This window comes from Syngnathus acus, chromosome 2, assembly GCF_901709675.1.
Source record: "Syngnathus acus chromosome 2, fSynAcu1.2, whole genome shotgun sequence".
In the NCBI taxonomy this organism is placed as follows: domain Eukaryota; kingdom Metazoa; phylum Chordata; class Actinopteri; order Syngnathiformes; family Syngnathidae; genus Syngnathus; species Syngnathus acus.
In genome coordinates, this window is record NC_051088.1 from 5,798,926 (window position 1) to 5,817,793 (window position 18,868).

Genomic DNA, 18,868 nt, shown 5'->3' on the forward strand with positions numbered 1-18,868 from the left:
TGAAAGTGCGGAATTGCCTGATTTCCGACACGCGACTTAAATAAATGGCATTACCTATGACCACACTTTGAGTAGATTCTGACATATTACTCGAGCGTAATCCTCTGAGTGCGGGATAAAAGCCAAGTCTGTCTTTGAAAAGTATGAGTTGTTTTTGCAGCACAACAGTCTTGGTGCATCATGCGCTGCTTGTTTCAGTGGTTAATGATACAGGAAGGGCCCTCCATTTTATTGTTGCTGTGTTGCACTACCCCACCCAACCGCCCCCCACTCCACCCCACCCCACTCAACCCGGCAGCCAGCATCCTTAGAGGACTCTGAATGAATTCTCACTGTCATGTCCAAGGACGAGTGGCACAGGGTCAGCTAATTGCTTTTATGATTATGATTTCACGTCAGATTTATCGTGCATGCTCAGAGCACATCTTGCTGCCGACATTGCTGCCTTGAATGAGGGAAAATGAGTTTACAGCTTCTGGCTTGGGCTTCTTGTTGAAGCGCAGGTCACACTTTTTGACTCATTAAGGTTGAACGCAGGAGGTGAATCACACTTGCTTTTCCTGTTTAGCCTTTCTTTTTCATGCACTTGATTTGTATACCATCGGAAGATAATTTCTTTAGATATGAGCTGAGTTTGAAGGCATTGAAGGAAGAATGACACAGACAAGGCTTTTTTATTTCTAAGAACTTGTTTTTATAAGCCATAAATCTTTTCTTTGTCTCTGTTTGCAGATGAAATCATTTAGCTTATTCCCCTAATAGTGTGCCAAAATTACCAGTTGACTTCTTTTTGAAGTTGGCAACTCCTTTCTGTTGGTTCCACCCACATCATTCAAATTGATGAGGCCAGATGATTCCAGCCCAGTTTATGAATTTGATCTATTTTGTGGTTTCTGCTTTTGCAGATCTGGACTTGGATCTGCTTTACCAACACAGCCTTTTATCTTGCCTTTTTATTGAGTGAATTGGGGATCCTTTAATTCACTGAAAAGTACCAAAGCTGTTTGTGTGGATTGTGTCATCTTTTGTGGCTCTTTGGTTTCAGCAATTATTTTTGACCCGGTTTTGACCTTGCTGGTTAGGCCACATAGTGACTTGTTGCAGATGTATCTCAGGAAAATGTTTTTGTCAAAGCTAATTTTACACAAAATTCTGTTGGGCAACCATGTGTTTGGTCTGTGACCAAGCCAAATTCAATGTTTGCTTAGAAATGCGTTTGTCAATTTAACGTTTGCTTAGAAATGCGTTTGTCGTGTTTTGTCTCAGCAAGATGAGCAATGTAAACAGTCTGGGAACAGTGTTGTAATTTCTCATTCTCCCACAATTTAGTGAACTGTCATAGTGTATTTATTTGAGAAATTATAGAAGACTGATTTAATTGCACATCGTCATTTTGCTCCAGTACTGTGGGGAAAGTGGCCTCACCGAGCCGAGGCTTCGTTCCTCTTCTGCTTTGTAATTACTTCCGCTTGATTTATCATCTTTTCTTTGTGTTTACGGTCGCAAACTGCCAGAGTGAGCGACTTGGTCGGCGAGTGGCTCGTCTCCTTGCAGCGAGGTTGGAAATCTCCTGATGAATCGGAGACGTCTCCGCTGTCAAGACTGCTTACATCGCTCTCAGCCTCCAATGTCACTTTCAAGGCATAATTACACAAGTTGTGTTGATTAGTATGAGAAGCAATTACGTCTGCTTTCCGCCACAAAATGAGAATGTGATGGCTGTTGATTGACAGGAAGCAGCCTCACTTTAATAGGTAAATGACTATGGTAATTCAAGTACTGAGACCTTTTTATTTGTCAGCATATTTCTCACTTTTTTGGGACGTCTTCTCGAGTGTGATTTAACATAGCAAACGTAATTCTCCCCTCCGCCATCTTTTTTGTCTCTACTAAACTGCAAAGCTGACACCACGCTAAACCTGCTGCTTTTTGTCTCATATCCAGAGATGTAATAACAGTTGCTGCATATCTACTTAGTGTGGAAAACAGGGAAAAAGACAAGAGTGCCATGTGGTATAAGTACTCTGTTAAACTAATCCCCACTCCCATTTCATCTGTCTCCACCATAAGTTATCTGATCATTTGTATGCGAGCACCCCCACAGCGACAGATATTTTGTCTAAATGCTGGCTTTCCCTCAGTGCATTTTGCAAACCACACTTCTTAACAGGCTGCTTAGACTAATTATGTAATTAAAAAAACTGCCTTTTGGGAAAAATTTTAATTAAAGAACCATAGTTCTTGCTCAGGGTGTATAGCTATGGATGAGCTCTGTGCTAAAATAAGTATTTATCATACATATGCGTAAAGCTTTACGCCGTGTAATTTAGATGTTTGAACTAAGAGTGACCATTTTAATCATGTTGACATTTGATTGGCCCAGCGACCAATATCATATTTCTTCCTTTGTTAACTGAACTTAGGCCAATCAAGTAATTCCTTGTTTGCCTTGGTAGCCCCTTATACAGTCATACATGCATAAATAATCAAATAATTTGCTCTTGCAATCCCAGCTGTAATTCATATAGATGGAACACAGACTGCATAGTGGAAACGCACGTGTTGACAAAAGGCTCGTATGTCACCTCGAAGAAATGTTCGAATGTAAATTATGAATTTATGCTTACGTGAATGCACTTTATACAAAAGGAGGGTAGGGGAGGTTTAAAGGAGATTCAACTTGGTGTTTTTGACTCTTTCTCAATCAGTAATAAAAGTCCTAGATGTGCAACAATCGACTTGTTTGAAAGCAAATGAATGCACTGTTGCAGAAAGCAAGCTTGTACACTAATAATGTACTATACAACAGCATATTAACGTATTGACTAATAGTTCCGTCAAGACTGTAATAGCAGTTTAATGGAATATGACAACTAGAATATATTGCACATCTTACTTTTATAGGGCCTACAGTATGAAGACATTTATTAGTTTTTTTTTTAATCCCCCCCCCCCCCCCTTTTTCATTATTTTGTGAAGTTAATTGCTTCCCCCCAACAATGTTTTCTCTGAGAGAGTGGCAAAAGTGGTAATGGCTATTAATTAATGTGTCAGTTTTCTGTTTTTGATTAAAAATAATGAAAGCAAAATGCTAATGGGATTTCATCTTTTCTCTGTGTATGGTTTCCTGAGATTGCGGCTTTATCTGGGGAATCTAAAATAGCGATAGTGAGTGCTAATAAATTAGGGTAACAAAAAATGAAACTCATAATCATCTTAAAATAAATCATCTTAAAACTAAACAGCACATCACTCTGACTTATGCTGTCTAATTAGCCTCACTTCAAAGTGTTGAGTCTAGTTAAAACTCCTTTGTGTAGAGTATAAAAATGTTTTCAACCCCCCCACACCCAGTTTTCCCCAAAGTGGGATTTTAAAGCATTTTTAAAGGCGGCCACCTCAGACTGCATGATGTACACACTTTTCAACTTGTGTGGTGAAACTTTATCCATTTGTAGCACAAGTGGAAATCCGGAGTGAAACGGCATGGAACACTGGAAAAAACAACCATCCCCTCTGGCTCGCCTAACAATTATTCAACATCTAGGCGTCCCCATCATTGCTCGATTGTCAAGACTGTCAACGTCTTGTTAATGCAGTGATTAACATGAATATTGCATTTGTTTTCTACTGCCGCTCTCCTGGCACCGGTATTTTGCTTTCTCTTTGATTAGAATCATAGATGGCTGTGTGTATTGTTGCCACCATGAACTGAAGCAATCCACATTGTATTTATTGCAGTAGCTCTGCAATAAATACAACCTGGATACTTTTTTATAGGTGGCTCTGGCAGACTGATGGAAAGAGTGAAGTCCTCTTTGGTTGTCCCCAAAGCCCAAACATGACTTGTAACACAACGCTGTTGGTATGTTGCTTCATTTGTGTTGTCCTTGTTCATGTCGTCTGTCTGAAAGCATGTTCTACTCTATAGAAAGTGGTTTTGAGTATCACCGCAATGGGGAAAAGGGAAGTGAGTCAAATGTAGAGACAGGGCATTGACATTTCTTTTTGGTCTTGTCAACTTTGCTCTTTCGGTGTAACACAACACCCTGGATTTTGCCATTCTTGAGCCTGCACATGTCTTTCTTCTCTTGTCATCCATCAGTTTTGCCTTCTTTAAGTTTGTGTAGAGCTACTGTCCAGGGTGTCTGCAGCTTCATAAAGCATTACATTAGATTTTTCACAACTACCACTAGGACTTAACTTATTAGTAAAGAAAAAATAAATAAATTAAATGTCATTTAATGAGGGTAGAGACAAATTTCACTGAAGTACCTTATGCGCTGAGATAGCTATTTGGAAGCTAGCTGCGCATTTTGTAAAAACTTAATTTTCACAAAGTTGCCTTTACCCTAAAAAGTAAAATGTATGTAGAATAATACAATATTTTGAGATTTATCCACTTGGAAAAGTAAAATGTATGTAGAATAATACAATATTTTGAGATTTATCCACTTGGATTGATCAATTTTTGCACGTGAGGTAAATCATTCTGTATGGAATGGCTTCAATTGAGATTTCAAGCCCAGTAAATGTTAGAAGTAATAAAGAAATATAGTACAAAGATATGAAATCATAATTGAAACTTATCATATCATGAATACAAATAGGGCCAGTGCTAGTTCTGGCACTTATCCTTATTCATCACTCTTTTTCCAATCTTCTCCACAACTTACAACTTGGCTCTGAACTTCTGAGGAAAGGTGTATCATGCTAAGGTGTGTCATGTATAAACAAAACGCCACACATGTGACTTCATGCCATTTTACAACTATGAGATCATCAGTGCGGAGTCTGACCGGTTCAGATAGGTTGAAATGAAGAATGATTATTCAATGTGACGGGCTGTCGCGTTGGTGCAGTCCGGCAGGGACTTAAATAGATGAAAGATAACTTCTAATTCTGCGAGCCTGAAGATTGTTACTTTCCTATGCAGTCAGCACCACACTCCTTTATTGCTTATCTTACTCCCATAGGTCAGATCCTCATAAATTGCTGGAGGCCTCCAGTAAAGGAGTTTACCAACATTTTTTTCGAGTCTGTACTCTTTGTTTTGTGCCGCCCCCCCCATGGCAATTGCATTCTGACTTATCTGCCGCTGTAGATATGCCATTGTTTGGCAAGTGTGTCTAAATGTTTCTGACAGGTCTATGTCAAAGACAGGCCACAAGGGTACTGCCATCCTTTCCCTCACCCCTTGGAAGCGCATGTACCACCCCTAACCAGTAGATGGTGATGTTAATCCTCTCTGGATCCACTCTGGCCTCAGCATGCATCTCCTGACACTATCCTCGCCTTGTATCCTCCGAGAGGAAAGGGAGCTCTCATCCATGTGTGGAGGGTCATGCCACCAATTCCTGCCCCTGCATCCCCCCCTTTGAAGACCATGAAATTGGTGATCCAGGACACACAATTAGCGCGCTCGGCCTATTGACTGGCGAGGGGGTTGACGTGTGATTATAATGTCACGGGAATGTCACAATCTGTCTGGTTGTCTTTGTTAGCACTATGTTGCCAGGTTGGCATGGTGTACTCAAGAAATAATAATTTGATCAATAAAAGGATGCTTCTATCTGCTGTCACTTGCCTCTCCATTGTAGTTTTATTAGTTAATTTGGCAGGTGACAGGATGCCACGCACAAGCCAGCTTGAGTCTGTGGACGATAGGCTTGTCACAGCAATTTGCCTGTGACGAAGGCCTCGGTCATCCCGACAGGGCGACACAACTTCTGTGGTGTGTCCGTTGGACACAAGCGTCACAATGTTTGCTGCTGGTGCCGCTTACATTTTGCCTCAATCAGCTAATTGAATGCGAAAGCCCGCCGGTCCTTCATGATGTGAAGGACAACACAAGGTGCAGGGTCGGTCTCAAGAAACGCAGTTGTGGTTTACTCTATCTGGCTGCTCTACCACTAGATTTTCAAAATCACTGTGGTTTTCAGCAGTTTGTTTTTGTGAGTGAAAACACATGGCTTCAAAAGCATCTCAACATGAACGTTTTTGACAATGTCGGCCTACTATCGTTCTATTGCGGGTTTATCTTTACCAGCGAACACAGAAATCAGTGAAATGTACATGATGTACCAAATGCTATTGATTTTAGTATGCTTTTTGAAATTTAAAAGAATTATTCGAACTGGTGAAATCTCTGTTTTTACGGAGGTAACCAAGTGAAATGTTTTAATCACCGTTATGCAAAGCTTTCCTCTTGTAGCACATGCGTGCACAAAATAACGAAACATTTAATTTCTACAATTGACCTTAGTTTTCCTAAGCTTTGTTAATGCCTTCAAACTTTGAGGTTTTTCATCTGTTGCACATGTGTGTTCAAGTTGTATTTTGGGTACATTCCACTGATCTAAAGTTGCATTGGTATGTCTGTTCCCTTTGCTGATGAGCACATTCTGTTTGTCACAGAATGTCATCATTGACTATTTGGAGGGGGGTTGGAGGAAAAAAAGAAAAAGGAAAGCTTCAAATTACAGGAAAGAGGCACTGCATTAAAGAACAAAAGAGATCGATGGCAGTACATTAAATTTTACGTGAATGAAAAAAAAATCAACTAATTAAAATTGATTACTCCTGCTTTGTAAATGTGTTTCTGAATTAAATTATTGTATGAAAACATTTTGACCAATTGAGGATCTGAGGAAGTATCCATTACTGGATTGCAGCTGAGAAGAGGCTGGAATGTTTTGTGGTGGCTAAGTAGTTTGTTGTGCTCCACTGTGACTCCTCTACTGCACCCCTGACTGCTAAAGTGAAAAGGGTTCATATAGGATGACCCTCATATCTTAGAGCAGCACCCGGATCATGGTTTTTGCCTTTTACCTGAATTAAAAAGCATTTGTGGTCCATTTTAGCATTTTTGTTCAAATCTCTTCCCTCTTTATCCATCGATCCTCTGTGAGCTCCTTTTTAACTAAACATTCACATCTCACTACATTGCATTTGCGCACTGAGAAATGTCAGACCCTTGTTAAACAAGACTGTTTTGGGACTGTTTGAATAAAAACAAATACAAATTGAGCCACTTAGCCTTTCGGTGTAAGAGCAATGTTGAAACCTGAACAATTTTGAAAATGCCAGGCTTTCATGTTCCATTGCCATATGGTCATACTTATGTCCAGTGTCAAATGCTCAGATCGTGTATTTTGTTCATTCGATTTTTGTGTGTGGTTGTTCACATTACTTTTCAAATGTGATGACTGTGTGGCCAAAAGTGACTTGCATGTGCAAATGTTTAAAGCCACATTGTCACTAATAAGCAGCAACTGTAAAGGTGAATGCGGGGTAGGGATGCTTATCGAAACTGCTTACGGATCCTGTACTTCAACATTGTTTTTATCAGTGCTATTTTTGTTTGGAAAAACAGCAAAGCAAGAATTGGAATTGTTTTTTTTTTTTAAATAATGAATGTACTTGTCTTCCTACTATGACATCCATGTAAAATAAGTAAAACTAATTCTACACAGAAAAAGAAATTAGCCTTTGTTGCAGCAGAACGAAATGGCTCATCTCTAGTTGTGAAAATGCATACTTGATGAATATAATAATGTAATTGCTAGTGAGAAAGGAGATCAAAGAGATATAAGGTGCAAAATATGTTGTCTAAACTTTTTTTTTTTTTTAATAATTTTTTTTAAAGAGTCATTTTTCCAAAACCGTTAACAGAACTGTTAAGGGTGGAGCTCATCAATACTCCAGTTGTCAATAATCAAGCTCCGGGGCCAGGTTAGTAACATGGATCGGTACCCGTCCGTAATGAGGGGGTTTGCAAATGTTCATACTTCATATATGATGTGCTGTGCAGTTTATCGGAATCACATTCTAATGAATGATAAGCAACCTCAGCCTTTACTGATGTCCACAAATCACTCAGGACCAGAGTTGGGCATCGTTTGAATTTGGACGATTCCGGTTACGATTTCGGGTCTTTGGTTGAATTCAGGTGCCTAACGGTTCTCGATTCGGACTCTTATAATAATAAGCGTCCGCCCGATCAATATATCAGTTCCAAGTAAATGCACCTATAACTAACATAAAACTTGAATGTCAAACCATCATCCTCGGTGTTGAGGCACAAGCTTAGTTGAAAAAAACCTTGGTCATCGGATAACTTGATAAATCATTATATGTGCGGGTAAACTGTATCTTTTGTTAATTATAGTTAACATGACCTCTATTTTCATTTTTAGGGAGAAATCAACAGTATGATACATTCAGTTGTATTATATTGTATTAGAGTTTGTAGTTTTACTGTTTCATAGTCCGTGGTGAAGAATCAACTGTACTTTACCCTTCATTTTTTTCTCACCACTCAGCCTTTTCATATTTGTGGTGATAGAGTGCTGATTTCCAAACTAAGCTAAATGGAAAGTTTGGTCAGTACATGCAGTCTGAAAAGACGGAACATAACTCAGATTTCCGTTAAGGTCCTCTTTGAAAAAATTGCGTAATCCCGCTTTGATATCTTCATCGTAGCCTTGCCAGTGGCTGTCACTGATACACTGATACACACGTTATTTTTAAACCTAAATGTCAATTGGGTTTTCCATTGTGTGTTTCATGTGTTGAGATGTTGACTTTGACCTTTTAATTTTCAAACGTTGGGCATCATTCAATAAAAATTGACCACATTCTAAGAGCACAGGACACAGAAATTCTGCCAAGGTTATTTACCCTTTTGCTTTCCACCCCTGTTAGAAAGTCTATAATAAAACCGGTTGATTTGACCCGTTTTCACACAATTGTTGTATAAGCAGGTGTTGTAGTTTTTGTGAAGTGTTCCGTTTTTGTCCCAAAAATAATCAAAGTAATCAAAGTGAAACCAAGTACGTACTGGTGTTTTGCTGTGACAGAAATTGTTCAGCAGCAGCCACACTGTTGAGGTAAGGTACAATCATGGATAAAATCTTAGATCGCATCTGTTTCCTCAGTTTTTTTGTTCATTTTTAATGCCTGGTACAACTAAAGATATTTCTATTTGGACAAATACGTCAACAAAAAATAGCTCTTAATATATGCAGCTATTTTCTATGCTTTTCTTGATAATAACCAAAAACACAGTACAGTACAATACAATATATCTTGTATAGTGTATAAGTGGAGCATGCATGCGCCTCGCTTCCTGATCTCTAACAGGGTCAATAATTTTCTATAGCTGCTCCCATGAGGCTTTGCTTCCTCTGCTAAAGGTCATATTAAGGTGGGAACCATGTCACAATTAGAAGGGCATTTAAAACCCCCTCTTTTAAAAAGATTGTATGGCTAAAAAGCGCTGTTGGTCACATCAACCAGTCAGGCGAGTAAAGGAAATACAGTAATTATTAAAGATTCATTTTTGTTAGATGTGCTCTTGTATCAGGATGATATTTGGTTTAGTCATATCCTCTAAAGCACAGGTGTCAAACTCAAGGCCCGGGGGCCAGATACGGCCCGCCACATCATTTTATGTGGCCCGCGAAGACAAATTGTGCATCAAATTCGTGTGTCATTACTAGAATTGCAAATTGTCTTCACTTTTAATAATATATATTTTTTTAAATATTTGATGAGTTTTTGTCTGATTTGAAAATGAGTTATTTGTCAGTTTGTTTTGTAACTTTTACTCTATATAATATGAGGTGCTCATACATTTATTTGGGTTGACAGTCATAATGGCCCTCCGAAAGAAGCTATGACTACAATGCGGCCCGCGAAAAAAATGACTTTGACACCCCTGCTTTAAAGAAAGCATAAAATTAACAGCTTCATTTTTTGCTGTCTCTCACGTTCTCATGCTTTTGATTTTCCAAATATGTGTTTAAAGGTGGAAATGTGAGATGATTCTAATACAATTTTTGTCCATGGCGATTAGTGTGTCATCATATCAGGGGCACTTTAACATGAATATACAGGCCAGGGTAATTGGGAATGAATTGATTCACACTGAGACTGAATTCTATACTTGCTGACTTCCTTTGAGCCCCCTCCATTACACCTCCTACCTAAATTCTACTTGCTTCATGGCTTCCAAATAGAGAAAAAGTATAGTAGTTGTTGTGGGGAACTAGTTAGAGCTTATTAATAATTATTTAGGTGTGCCTTAATAATTCTTCGTATTAGTATTCATCCAGAAGGTTTTTGTTCTTTTTTTTGATAATTTTAGTTGCTTAGTTGGCAATATAAGAACATTATCAGGGGTTGATTCATCCCAATAACTGTTTGTTCTGGCCAATCTGTTGTCACTATTTCATTTTGAGATTCATGCTTTTTTTCAAAGTTACAGTATTTATGAAATCATACATGTTATATCTCTTTTATTAATTAAATGTTTTTACTAGCTGGTATAGTGAAAATACTTACAATTTCAGGACTGATATCACAAAAGTATAAATTTTCAACCCAAACGACAACTTTCCCTCAGTCAGTGTGGGCCAGACGATTGACCAGCACGTCTTCTGTTGCGTTCTTCAGTGTTGAAAAGAGGTGAGCGTTGTGGCAGAACAACTCATGGTTGCAAAGCGCCTGCTCACAATGTCCTGAGCATTTAGCAGTTCCTGGGTGAGAACATTGCCCATTTTGATAAAGTGGATTACATCAACATGGCCGCTGCCAATTGAACTACGGAGGGCCGCCAACCCTTCAAGGAGTGCATGGAATGTGGAGCATAGAATGCTGAAAACATGTTTTACGACAAGTAGATTTATATATTTTGTGATAACAGTCCTGGAACGTTTCTGACACACCTTATTATATATACAACCGCTTACATGTATTCCCCAACCATGTGGTCTGAGCATAAATATATTTTATTCTCATTTAGCACAAATCAACGCATTACATTTCTAATTTTGTGCAGTGTAGCGCAAGTCTTGTCCAATTCAAACTCAATAACATGGCAGTAATCCTGTTCGCTCATCAACTTCACTCTCAGTAAGTGTGTTGGTTAATGGTCTCGGCTCCTCTGATTGAGTTTTTGCCTCTTTTTCAGCTTCACCTCACACTTTAATGGATATCTGGTTTGTAATGATTATTGCCCTTAACGTGAAGCACTTAGCACATGAGAAAGTAGAGCTTGAAATTTTTTTTAATAGTTATAAAAATAAAATCAAAGGAAATTTACTAGTTTTTTTACCAGTAGAAATTATTATTTTTGTCTTAAATTGTGACAGAGGTAAACATATCTTGTCATGTTATCCACCCCACCCCCCTGAAAGCTCAGTTGTGCTACCCAACACTATAACTGAGATGATCTATAAGTCAATAACAAGACAAGACTAAAATCTGTGCAATGTGGTTATAATTGATTGAGATGTCTGGGTGGAACTTGTTTAAAGCTTCTATGTCATCTGCTAAGAAGTGCACTTTTCCTTTCCCTAAAGATCTACCACTAAACAAATGGACATGTGCCTCATTAGTTTGGTGCTGAGCTGGACATGGGCTTTCCAAGATGTTGTCCTTATGCTGTTAACATGACCACAATATTTTATTAGTAATATCAGGTATAATAGGTGTCTTCAAAATATTGGCGTAAGATTAAAAAAAACTTGTTCAAATGCCATTAGGCATGTTTTTTTTAAATAACATTTTCTCGAATTTGCAGCATGTTGAAGGTTTATTTAATTTTTTGTCTATTTAATTTTAGACGTAGACGTCATCAGCATGTCTTAAGTTGAATGAAAACCGAAACAAATAAATAGCTCCCATAATATTTTGACAGCAAAAACAGTTTTCCCCAACTTTCAATTTACCTGAGATGTTAACATATTTTGGTTTTAAATTTAAACAGATTTACGGTAAGGTGACAATATTCTCTCACTCAGCACACATTTTCATAATACACCGCCATTGAGTGTTTCTGTTTTTAGATTTTCATTTTTGTTGTTCTGATGTAATTCTGTCGAAGAGCTGAATTTCTTTGTCACGCTCTCAAAGCTGCATTTCTGCATGTGTTTTGCCATTATATTTTGGCCCAAAAGTTTTATTGTTTTCCGTGTGGTGGGGGCTTTGCGGATAAGTATTGCCCTTTCATTTACTTGCCTCTGAAGTGCTTTCCCTGGGAACCTAAAAGTGTCTTAAATTTAATTTTATTAAATGAAGGCCTTAATTATCCTTAAAGGTGACACTTAATCCTTAAATCTGTCGTTCAAAGGTCATAGACACAATAAACCAGAAAAGAATTTGTCGAATTTGTAATTAGTGTAGAATCACTATAAAAAGTTTCATAGATTGATAATATGTTGAGATATCGTTAAAATGAAATTGAGATATAAAGATTCCATTTTTCACAACCCTAGTTGTCAGTGAATGTGGGTAAAAGTGTAAATCCCTTAGCCAAATAGTAGTTATTATTTTTGTATCCTTTTTGTGACCCTCATGTACATCAAGACCTCTTAATTGTTACAACTGTGGTGTTTATCTGTTCACTAACAAAATTTTACTGGCAAATTTGGTTAGTTTTGATAAATGTCCTCCATTGACTGCCTGGAAATATTTTATGTACTACCATCTTAGAATAAAGTGTACTTAATTTGGTTTCACCTTAATTGCAATCTGCACGCACTAATGAAAAGTCAAGTCCACTTGAATAAGAACCATGAATTTGCTTTGACACGATAGCCTTGTGTGTGTGTTTGCTCGCCTTCTCAAACACCCATCGGACATGTTTAAACGGTCGCGCTTTTGCATCGAAATGGGTGCGCAGTATATGCAACGCATTAGCCAAAATGAATTACTCCTGGCAAGGCGCTCAATCACTTTGTATCTTTCAACACTAAAAGAAAAGAAGAGTAATCAAAACCTTTCAACCTATTAGAGGGATGACTTCTCCATTGAATCACGGGGACCACAGGTGTGATAAGTCATTGAAACCTCCTCTCCAGTTATTTCCCCCTTTCTCTGACTTCTTACATATTTATTCATTTTCCGAGGCCGCCCACTTCAAATGTATTGTTTAATGCAGTTTGATGGATAATTCCTCCACCTCCCTTCCAATTCTTGGAAATGCATACTCGGATGGAAAATTAAAGTTCACCTCAAAGGAAAACATAATAGAATCGATGAAAGCGGTGCACTTAAAACTTTTGATGTTCTGATGCGATTTAACTTTGTAGTGCATTAACGTTTCAAGTCATTACAACATTTAGGCTGTGTGATTTGATCACGACAGGTTTTTAACTGGAAGAATTACAGAGGTTTTCAGCCTCGGATTCTGAAGTTATTAGATACAAATGATCACCTCCGCATTAAGTATAGATTTTCTTTCAGAGCGCACTTAGCAATGGAAGTTTGTCTTTAAGAGGGTAATAGCAAATTAAGCTCCTTACTCCATTTGTCCACCACTCTTGATGGGCTAATTTTATAACTGCTGATTTGGTCATTCTCTCCATTTACAGTGGCTTGAAAGTAGTCAGGTGGGCTCCGTTATTAGCAGTCTCCGTTAAATGGATTCTTTATTGTCCTTTTTCTTTCCCCTCAAACCAACTTGCAATGAATACTTGCCTTTACTGATAGTGTTGGCTTTTAAAAGTCTCACTTTCCTGTGTATCTCATGTTTTGTCATTTGTCTGCCTTTTGTCTCTTCCTAGGTTTCTACAGCTATAAAATTTCTTCAAAATCCAAAAGTACATCAGAGTCCCTTGGCCACCAGAAAAGCCTTCCTGAAGAAAAAAGGTAAGGGGTTAGATTATGCAAACGAAATATAGAATTTAAATGAAATAAATAACTTAATTTTATTCCAACTAAGTGTTGTATGAAAGCTATACAATACAGATGATGTGTAAATGGTTAGTCATTTGTATTGAAAAATGCAGCAGGGTAGGCTTCCGCTCATAGTTGGTTGTTTGAGTCAGAGGTTGGGGCTGTAGCTCTGGGGGATCTAATAGGGTCGATTTTTAGCCACAGAGTGCGTGATTCAGGCCCTGTGAATAGATGACACAACAGTTGGGATGCTCCTTTGGGTTCAGGAAAATTAATATTGACAAACTCCCTCTGCATTTTCAATGGAATTTTCAATATTGGCCTCCAGCATTTGAACCCTTTTACTTAACTTTGTTGTTACTGTAACTTTGAAACCTGACAGATAGGACTTTTGTTGCCATTCAGAGAGATTGCTTTTAAAACATGGTGCATAATATTTATTTGACTTACCACAATGAACTTGTTTTGGCTTGTTTCACTATATGCATATATATAATATATATACCGTAATTTTCGGACTATAAGTCGCGGTTTTTTTCATAGTTTGGGTGGGGGGGCGACTTATACTCAGGAGCGACTTATATACATATATATGTTTTTTTTCACTTTTTTGGGCATTTTATGGCTGGTGCGACTTATACTCCGGTGCGACTTATAGTCCGAAAATTACGGTAATATATATAATATATAACATAATATATATATATATATATAATATAATATATAATGTGTTGTGCTAAACCACATATTTCCTATAGCCTAAACACAGGCATTATTAAAGTTGGATTTAAAAACAATAGTGTAAAAGCTCCATAACTGAGTAAGTAACCAACTACAACCTACTGTTTGTAGTACACTTTTCCTAGCTCTTGATATATTTTCTTTGTGTTTGTCGCAGCGAAGATTGTTTGGTGAAATAAAAAATAAAACTAAGAGCCTGTCACCAAATGTTTATACTACCATACACTACATTCTTTTCTCTTTGTTTTAAACTATTTGCTGCACTTGAAAAACTGTTTGCTCTCACTGCACTTCCAGTCCATGAAATATGTATGATGTTTTAATGCAGATTTATTTTGGAAAGTTAGTTCCACTGTAGATCTGAACAAGAAGCCTCAATTTGCATGTGGACATCGATCTCAGGGAAAGACATTGTAAAGATGAGAGAAACTCAAGCTATGAAACACTAAGCACAGAGTACATTACCGTTTTGAGAGGATAACTCTTCAGCCACTCAACAGTAAAGCTCGGAATCAAATCATTTATTTTGGAAAAGTGCATCCTCATACTGACTTATAAGACATATTTATTTATTTATTTTGTCTTGACAAGGCTACTTCGCCTTAATTTCTGGGGTGTACGTTTTTCATTTATCGTACATGCTCGAGGAGGATGACATAAGAGTGTGGGTTTTTTCTTATTTTAGATCACCACTTTTCATTTATTGATTGTAGAAAGAAAACCATTCAAGTTTCAAGTGACACAACCTCAATTATTTTTTGCTCCCCAATGTTATGTTTATGTTAAAAAAAAAAATCAAAATGAAATCAAACGCCCCAGATCAAAATGAGTTCTCTTTCAAATTTGAATTCAAACCTGAACTGAATTTGCTCTCTGGTTTATGACTGCAATGTAAACCAACAGATTGCATCCATGCATGTCTGAAGTCATTAAAATACTCTGATCGGTGATGCACACACACTCATCTACCCCAACAGCTTAGACATTAAAAAAAAAAAAAACCAGCCCAGGTTGTACCCCACTCTTTGTCAGCTGTGCACCCAGCCACCCACCCAACTCAGGTTAAATGGTACACATTTGATAAATAAATGTGATGGATATTTTTGCATACTTTGTTTTGTTAAGACAATGTTATCTGCAGAATCATCTCTAAAAACCTAAATATTAAGAAACATGACAGGAACACCACAGTTTGGTTGGACCACCATGCAAAAATACTGAATGTAGAACTGGGGAAATGAAGGTTGCGAGTAGAGTCAGCCAATAAAATGACACATTTCATATTTCAATTAGCTATTTGTGTGTATTTTCTCATGGTGTCAAAACTTGTAATATTTTGAACGTCATGCAAAGTGAGTTAGCAAATGTAACGACAATTAAATCATATACATTATGTGCCACATGAAACGCTTGTGTACAGGTAAACAGACAAATCACAGATGGACACTAAGTCAGAACTTGGTCATTGTGAGCTGCGGTGTAAATGCAGCCCCAGTCTTCTTCACCGTTTGATCTAGAAACTAAATCATCCTGCTTCTTCTACTGCAAACGCGTCAGTCTTAATTTCTAATACAGTTTAATGTCATATTTATGTAAATACCTCTGGATTTTACTTTATATTAACGACCAGAAATGTCAAAGCACACATAAAATGAAACAATACTATCTCCCGGTAGAGTGGAATTTAAATTGGATTCCTCTTGCTGGCAATATTTACGCTGGAGTCTGGACAGCTGATGAAGGGGAAAATAGGACCCACTTTGATTGCATGTTGCAGAATCTTTACACAATAATCTTGCTCGTGCATATTATTTCACTGCACATTTGTGACCTAATCTACGCTGAAGGATGCCTCCGTGGTCATATCTCTCCCTTTTCAAAGGCATCGTAATAGTTTGGTTTATTTCAATATTCATTGAAAAATACAATTTCTGTTTTCCCTCAACTGTCAATTCCCGGATATGAATTGGCAATTACGCAGTCCGATATTTGTAGCTGCCCTCTCAGTGTCCTCGTTGAATGAACTGTCTGAAATATTGAAAGTTTGTCAGCTAATGTAATATGAATCATGATATAAAACAGATAAATTCGTTTTTCTTTGCAAAAGGAGTTGGGAAATAAATTGTATGTAGACGCTACTCCAGCTGAGCAATTTTGCCTTACTTGTTCCTTGCCAACATTAAATATGTTTGACTGTTTGAATGAAGTATAATGAGATGCTGTCTCATTTTGTGGATTGTGCTGTCTTTGCTCTCGACAATTAACACATGCAGTCTACCAGACAGAGTGCTGAAACCCATTTTGGAGCCACAATTTAGCCTAGACAATTAGTAGTTACACACATAATTACTAAAAAAAAAAAAAAAAATTCCATCTTGTTACATGTCACTTTGACCGAAGCTCCAAAGGCGACAAGCTCGATTGTACGGACTTTGTTTGGGAAGCTGTTTCTTTGCATATAAAATAGGAAGAGTTCATTTTCTGTCAATTATACTTAATTGATGTCTTGCTTTATTTCTTTCTTTTTTTATGGTGTCGTCGTTGCTGTGAGTTTACAGAATAAAAATGGATTTCACCCTGAGTAGAGGGCCATCGAGTGAGGGTCAGAGAGAACATCGGTAGGCTGTTGGGCTATTACTGTGCCTGGTATGAAGGTAAGGGTAAGGATAAGGTTCATCATCCCACATATTAATGGGATGCTATATGTAAGTGGCGTTATGTGACTCACCTCTCGGACAAAAATGACAATGACCAAGGCCTGCAAAGAAGGTAAAGGGATTGATGTGGTTATAAATTACTCCACGGCGCCACCTAGTCGAGGCCTTGCCTACTTTGTCATCAGTAGGGCGATAAAAGTGGGGAAATGAGAGCAGTCTCCCCTTTTTTTTAATACATAAATGAATACTCTATGAGAGTGTATGCCATTTTCTAGCAGTTGTATCAAACTAAAAGGACGTGAGGGACCATCACCACAACGTATTCAGTGTCTTGATGTCACGCTCCTCTTATTAATACCCCATTGACCTTCTTATACTTGACATAACCTGTGCGGTTGTTTTAAAAATGATATCCAAAATATAATTGCTCTGAAGGACCCTTAGAAAATATGTTCACCTTTTACCCAAAATATTTCACTGCGCAATTTTTGTAATTGACCGTCCTGCTGAGGTCTTGACCCATAAAGTCCAGGAGTGCCAGAATTGGAGAAATTGATTTAATAAAAGAGGCCGACTGCCTCTTTGCCCTTAAAAATGCCGAGAGAATATGAGGCTCCGGAAATAGAGCTGTAAATAACCTGACGAGCAATGGGTTTTCCTTTAAATAAATACCGATCAGGTTTATGTTGAAAGACAATAGAAAACGTAGTCCAGATATGCAGTTTACAGTATTTATAGCTGTAATATCGAGGTGCCAGCACCGTAATTTCATGCCCCAATGAGAATGGCAAGGTCAAAGCAAATGCTTTGGCTGAGCATCTGCTAATACTGTGACTCATAAACAGGCTCTGTGTGTATCAGGTGCAGCAAATAATACAGTATAATGAAATACACAATAGCTTTCCATTATTGTTCTTTTTTTATGGTGTTGTCATTAGGTGTAATTTATGTCTTAAAAATTCATCACCCCATGGGTCGATCTGAAATGGGGTCCAGGGGTCATTCTACAGGTTTTGGAACCTCTAATAAATTTCCCCAACCCTTTTTTTGTCTGTCCTTTTATATGGAAAATCTTGTCCTCTTCTTTTGGATCTGAGGCTGCTTTCATTTGTTTGCTGCTGTGTTCAAATAGATCAGCACCAACTTTGTACCTGTATTTGGACCCGAGAACAGCTTAAGAGCTGTACTTTTTCTATATAAAGGTTACACCGAGTTAATCAACGATCGTCTATTAAGAAGTGCAACTTGTTAGCTGACATCGATCTATACTTTTACATTTGAAGGTATCAGGAACAAGCCAAGTGTCTTGTGCTGAAGCCAAAATGCTTGCTCATCTCACTCAATACCACCATGTAGTCTGCTGTGGTCAGAAGAATCTGGAGTGCCTAGAGACAATATTGCTTATTTGACAGTGCAATGTGACTGACTATACAAACTCAGCACGCAGTGCACGCCACTTCCCAGCACTCAGGACCTTCTGTAGACTAAAGGACATTTGTTGTCAATTATTCTAAGGTTTTCATGTACGTTCGAAGTTCTTGTGGGGTTGGCCGGGACCTAGCAACGAGGTGTTGCACCATTCATACATTCTGACAATAAAGCCCGTTTGAAGATACTGACAAGTGACCAAGTTAGTCTTTTCAGATTTCATATTTGCATAGTTACATGAAATTAGCTCAGATCCACATGATATGCTCTTAGATTGGGGCAAAGAAACGGTTATGTATGATCAAGGCTCAAATTCCAAATAAAATCCTACTCTTTGATTTCTTTGACCAATACTGAAT

The 18,868-nt window shown here is 37.9% G+C and overlaps 1 protein-coding gene across 1 annotated transcript in view; it reads left to right on the forward strand.

The window, feature by feature from the left end:
* The window catches only part of pex14 (peroxisomal biogenesis factor 14), a 45,608-nt gene that overhangs the window by 5,504 nt on the left and 21,236 nt on the right, over window positions 1-18,868 (forward strand). The window contains exon 3 of the mRNA XM_037271157.1: window positions 13,572-13,656. Within this exon, the coding sequence (XP_037127052.1) occupies window positions 13,572-13,656 (85 nt within the window). The remainder of the gene's footprint in view (window positions 1-13,571; window positions 13,657-18,868) is intronic.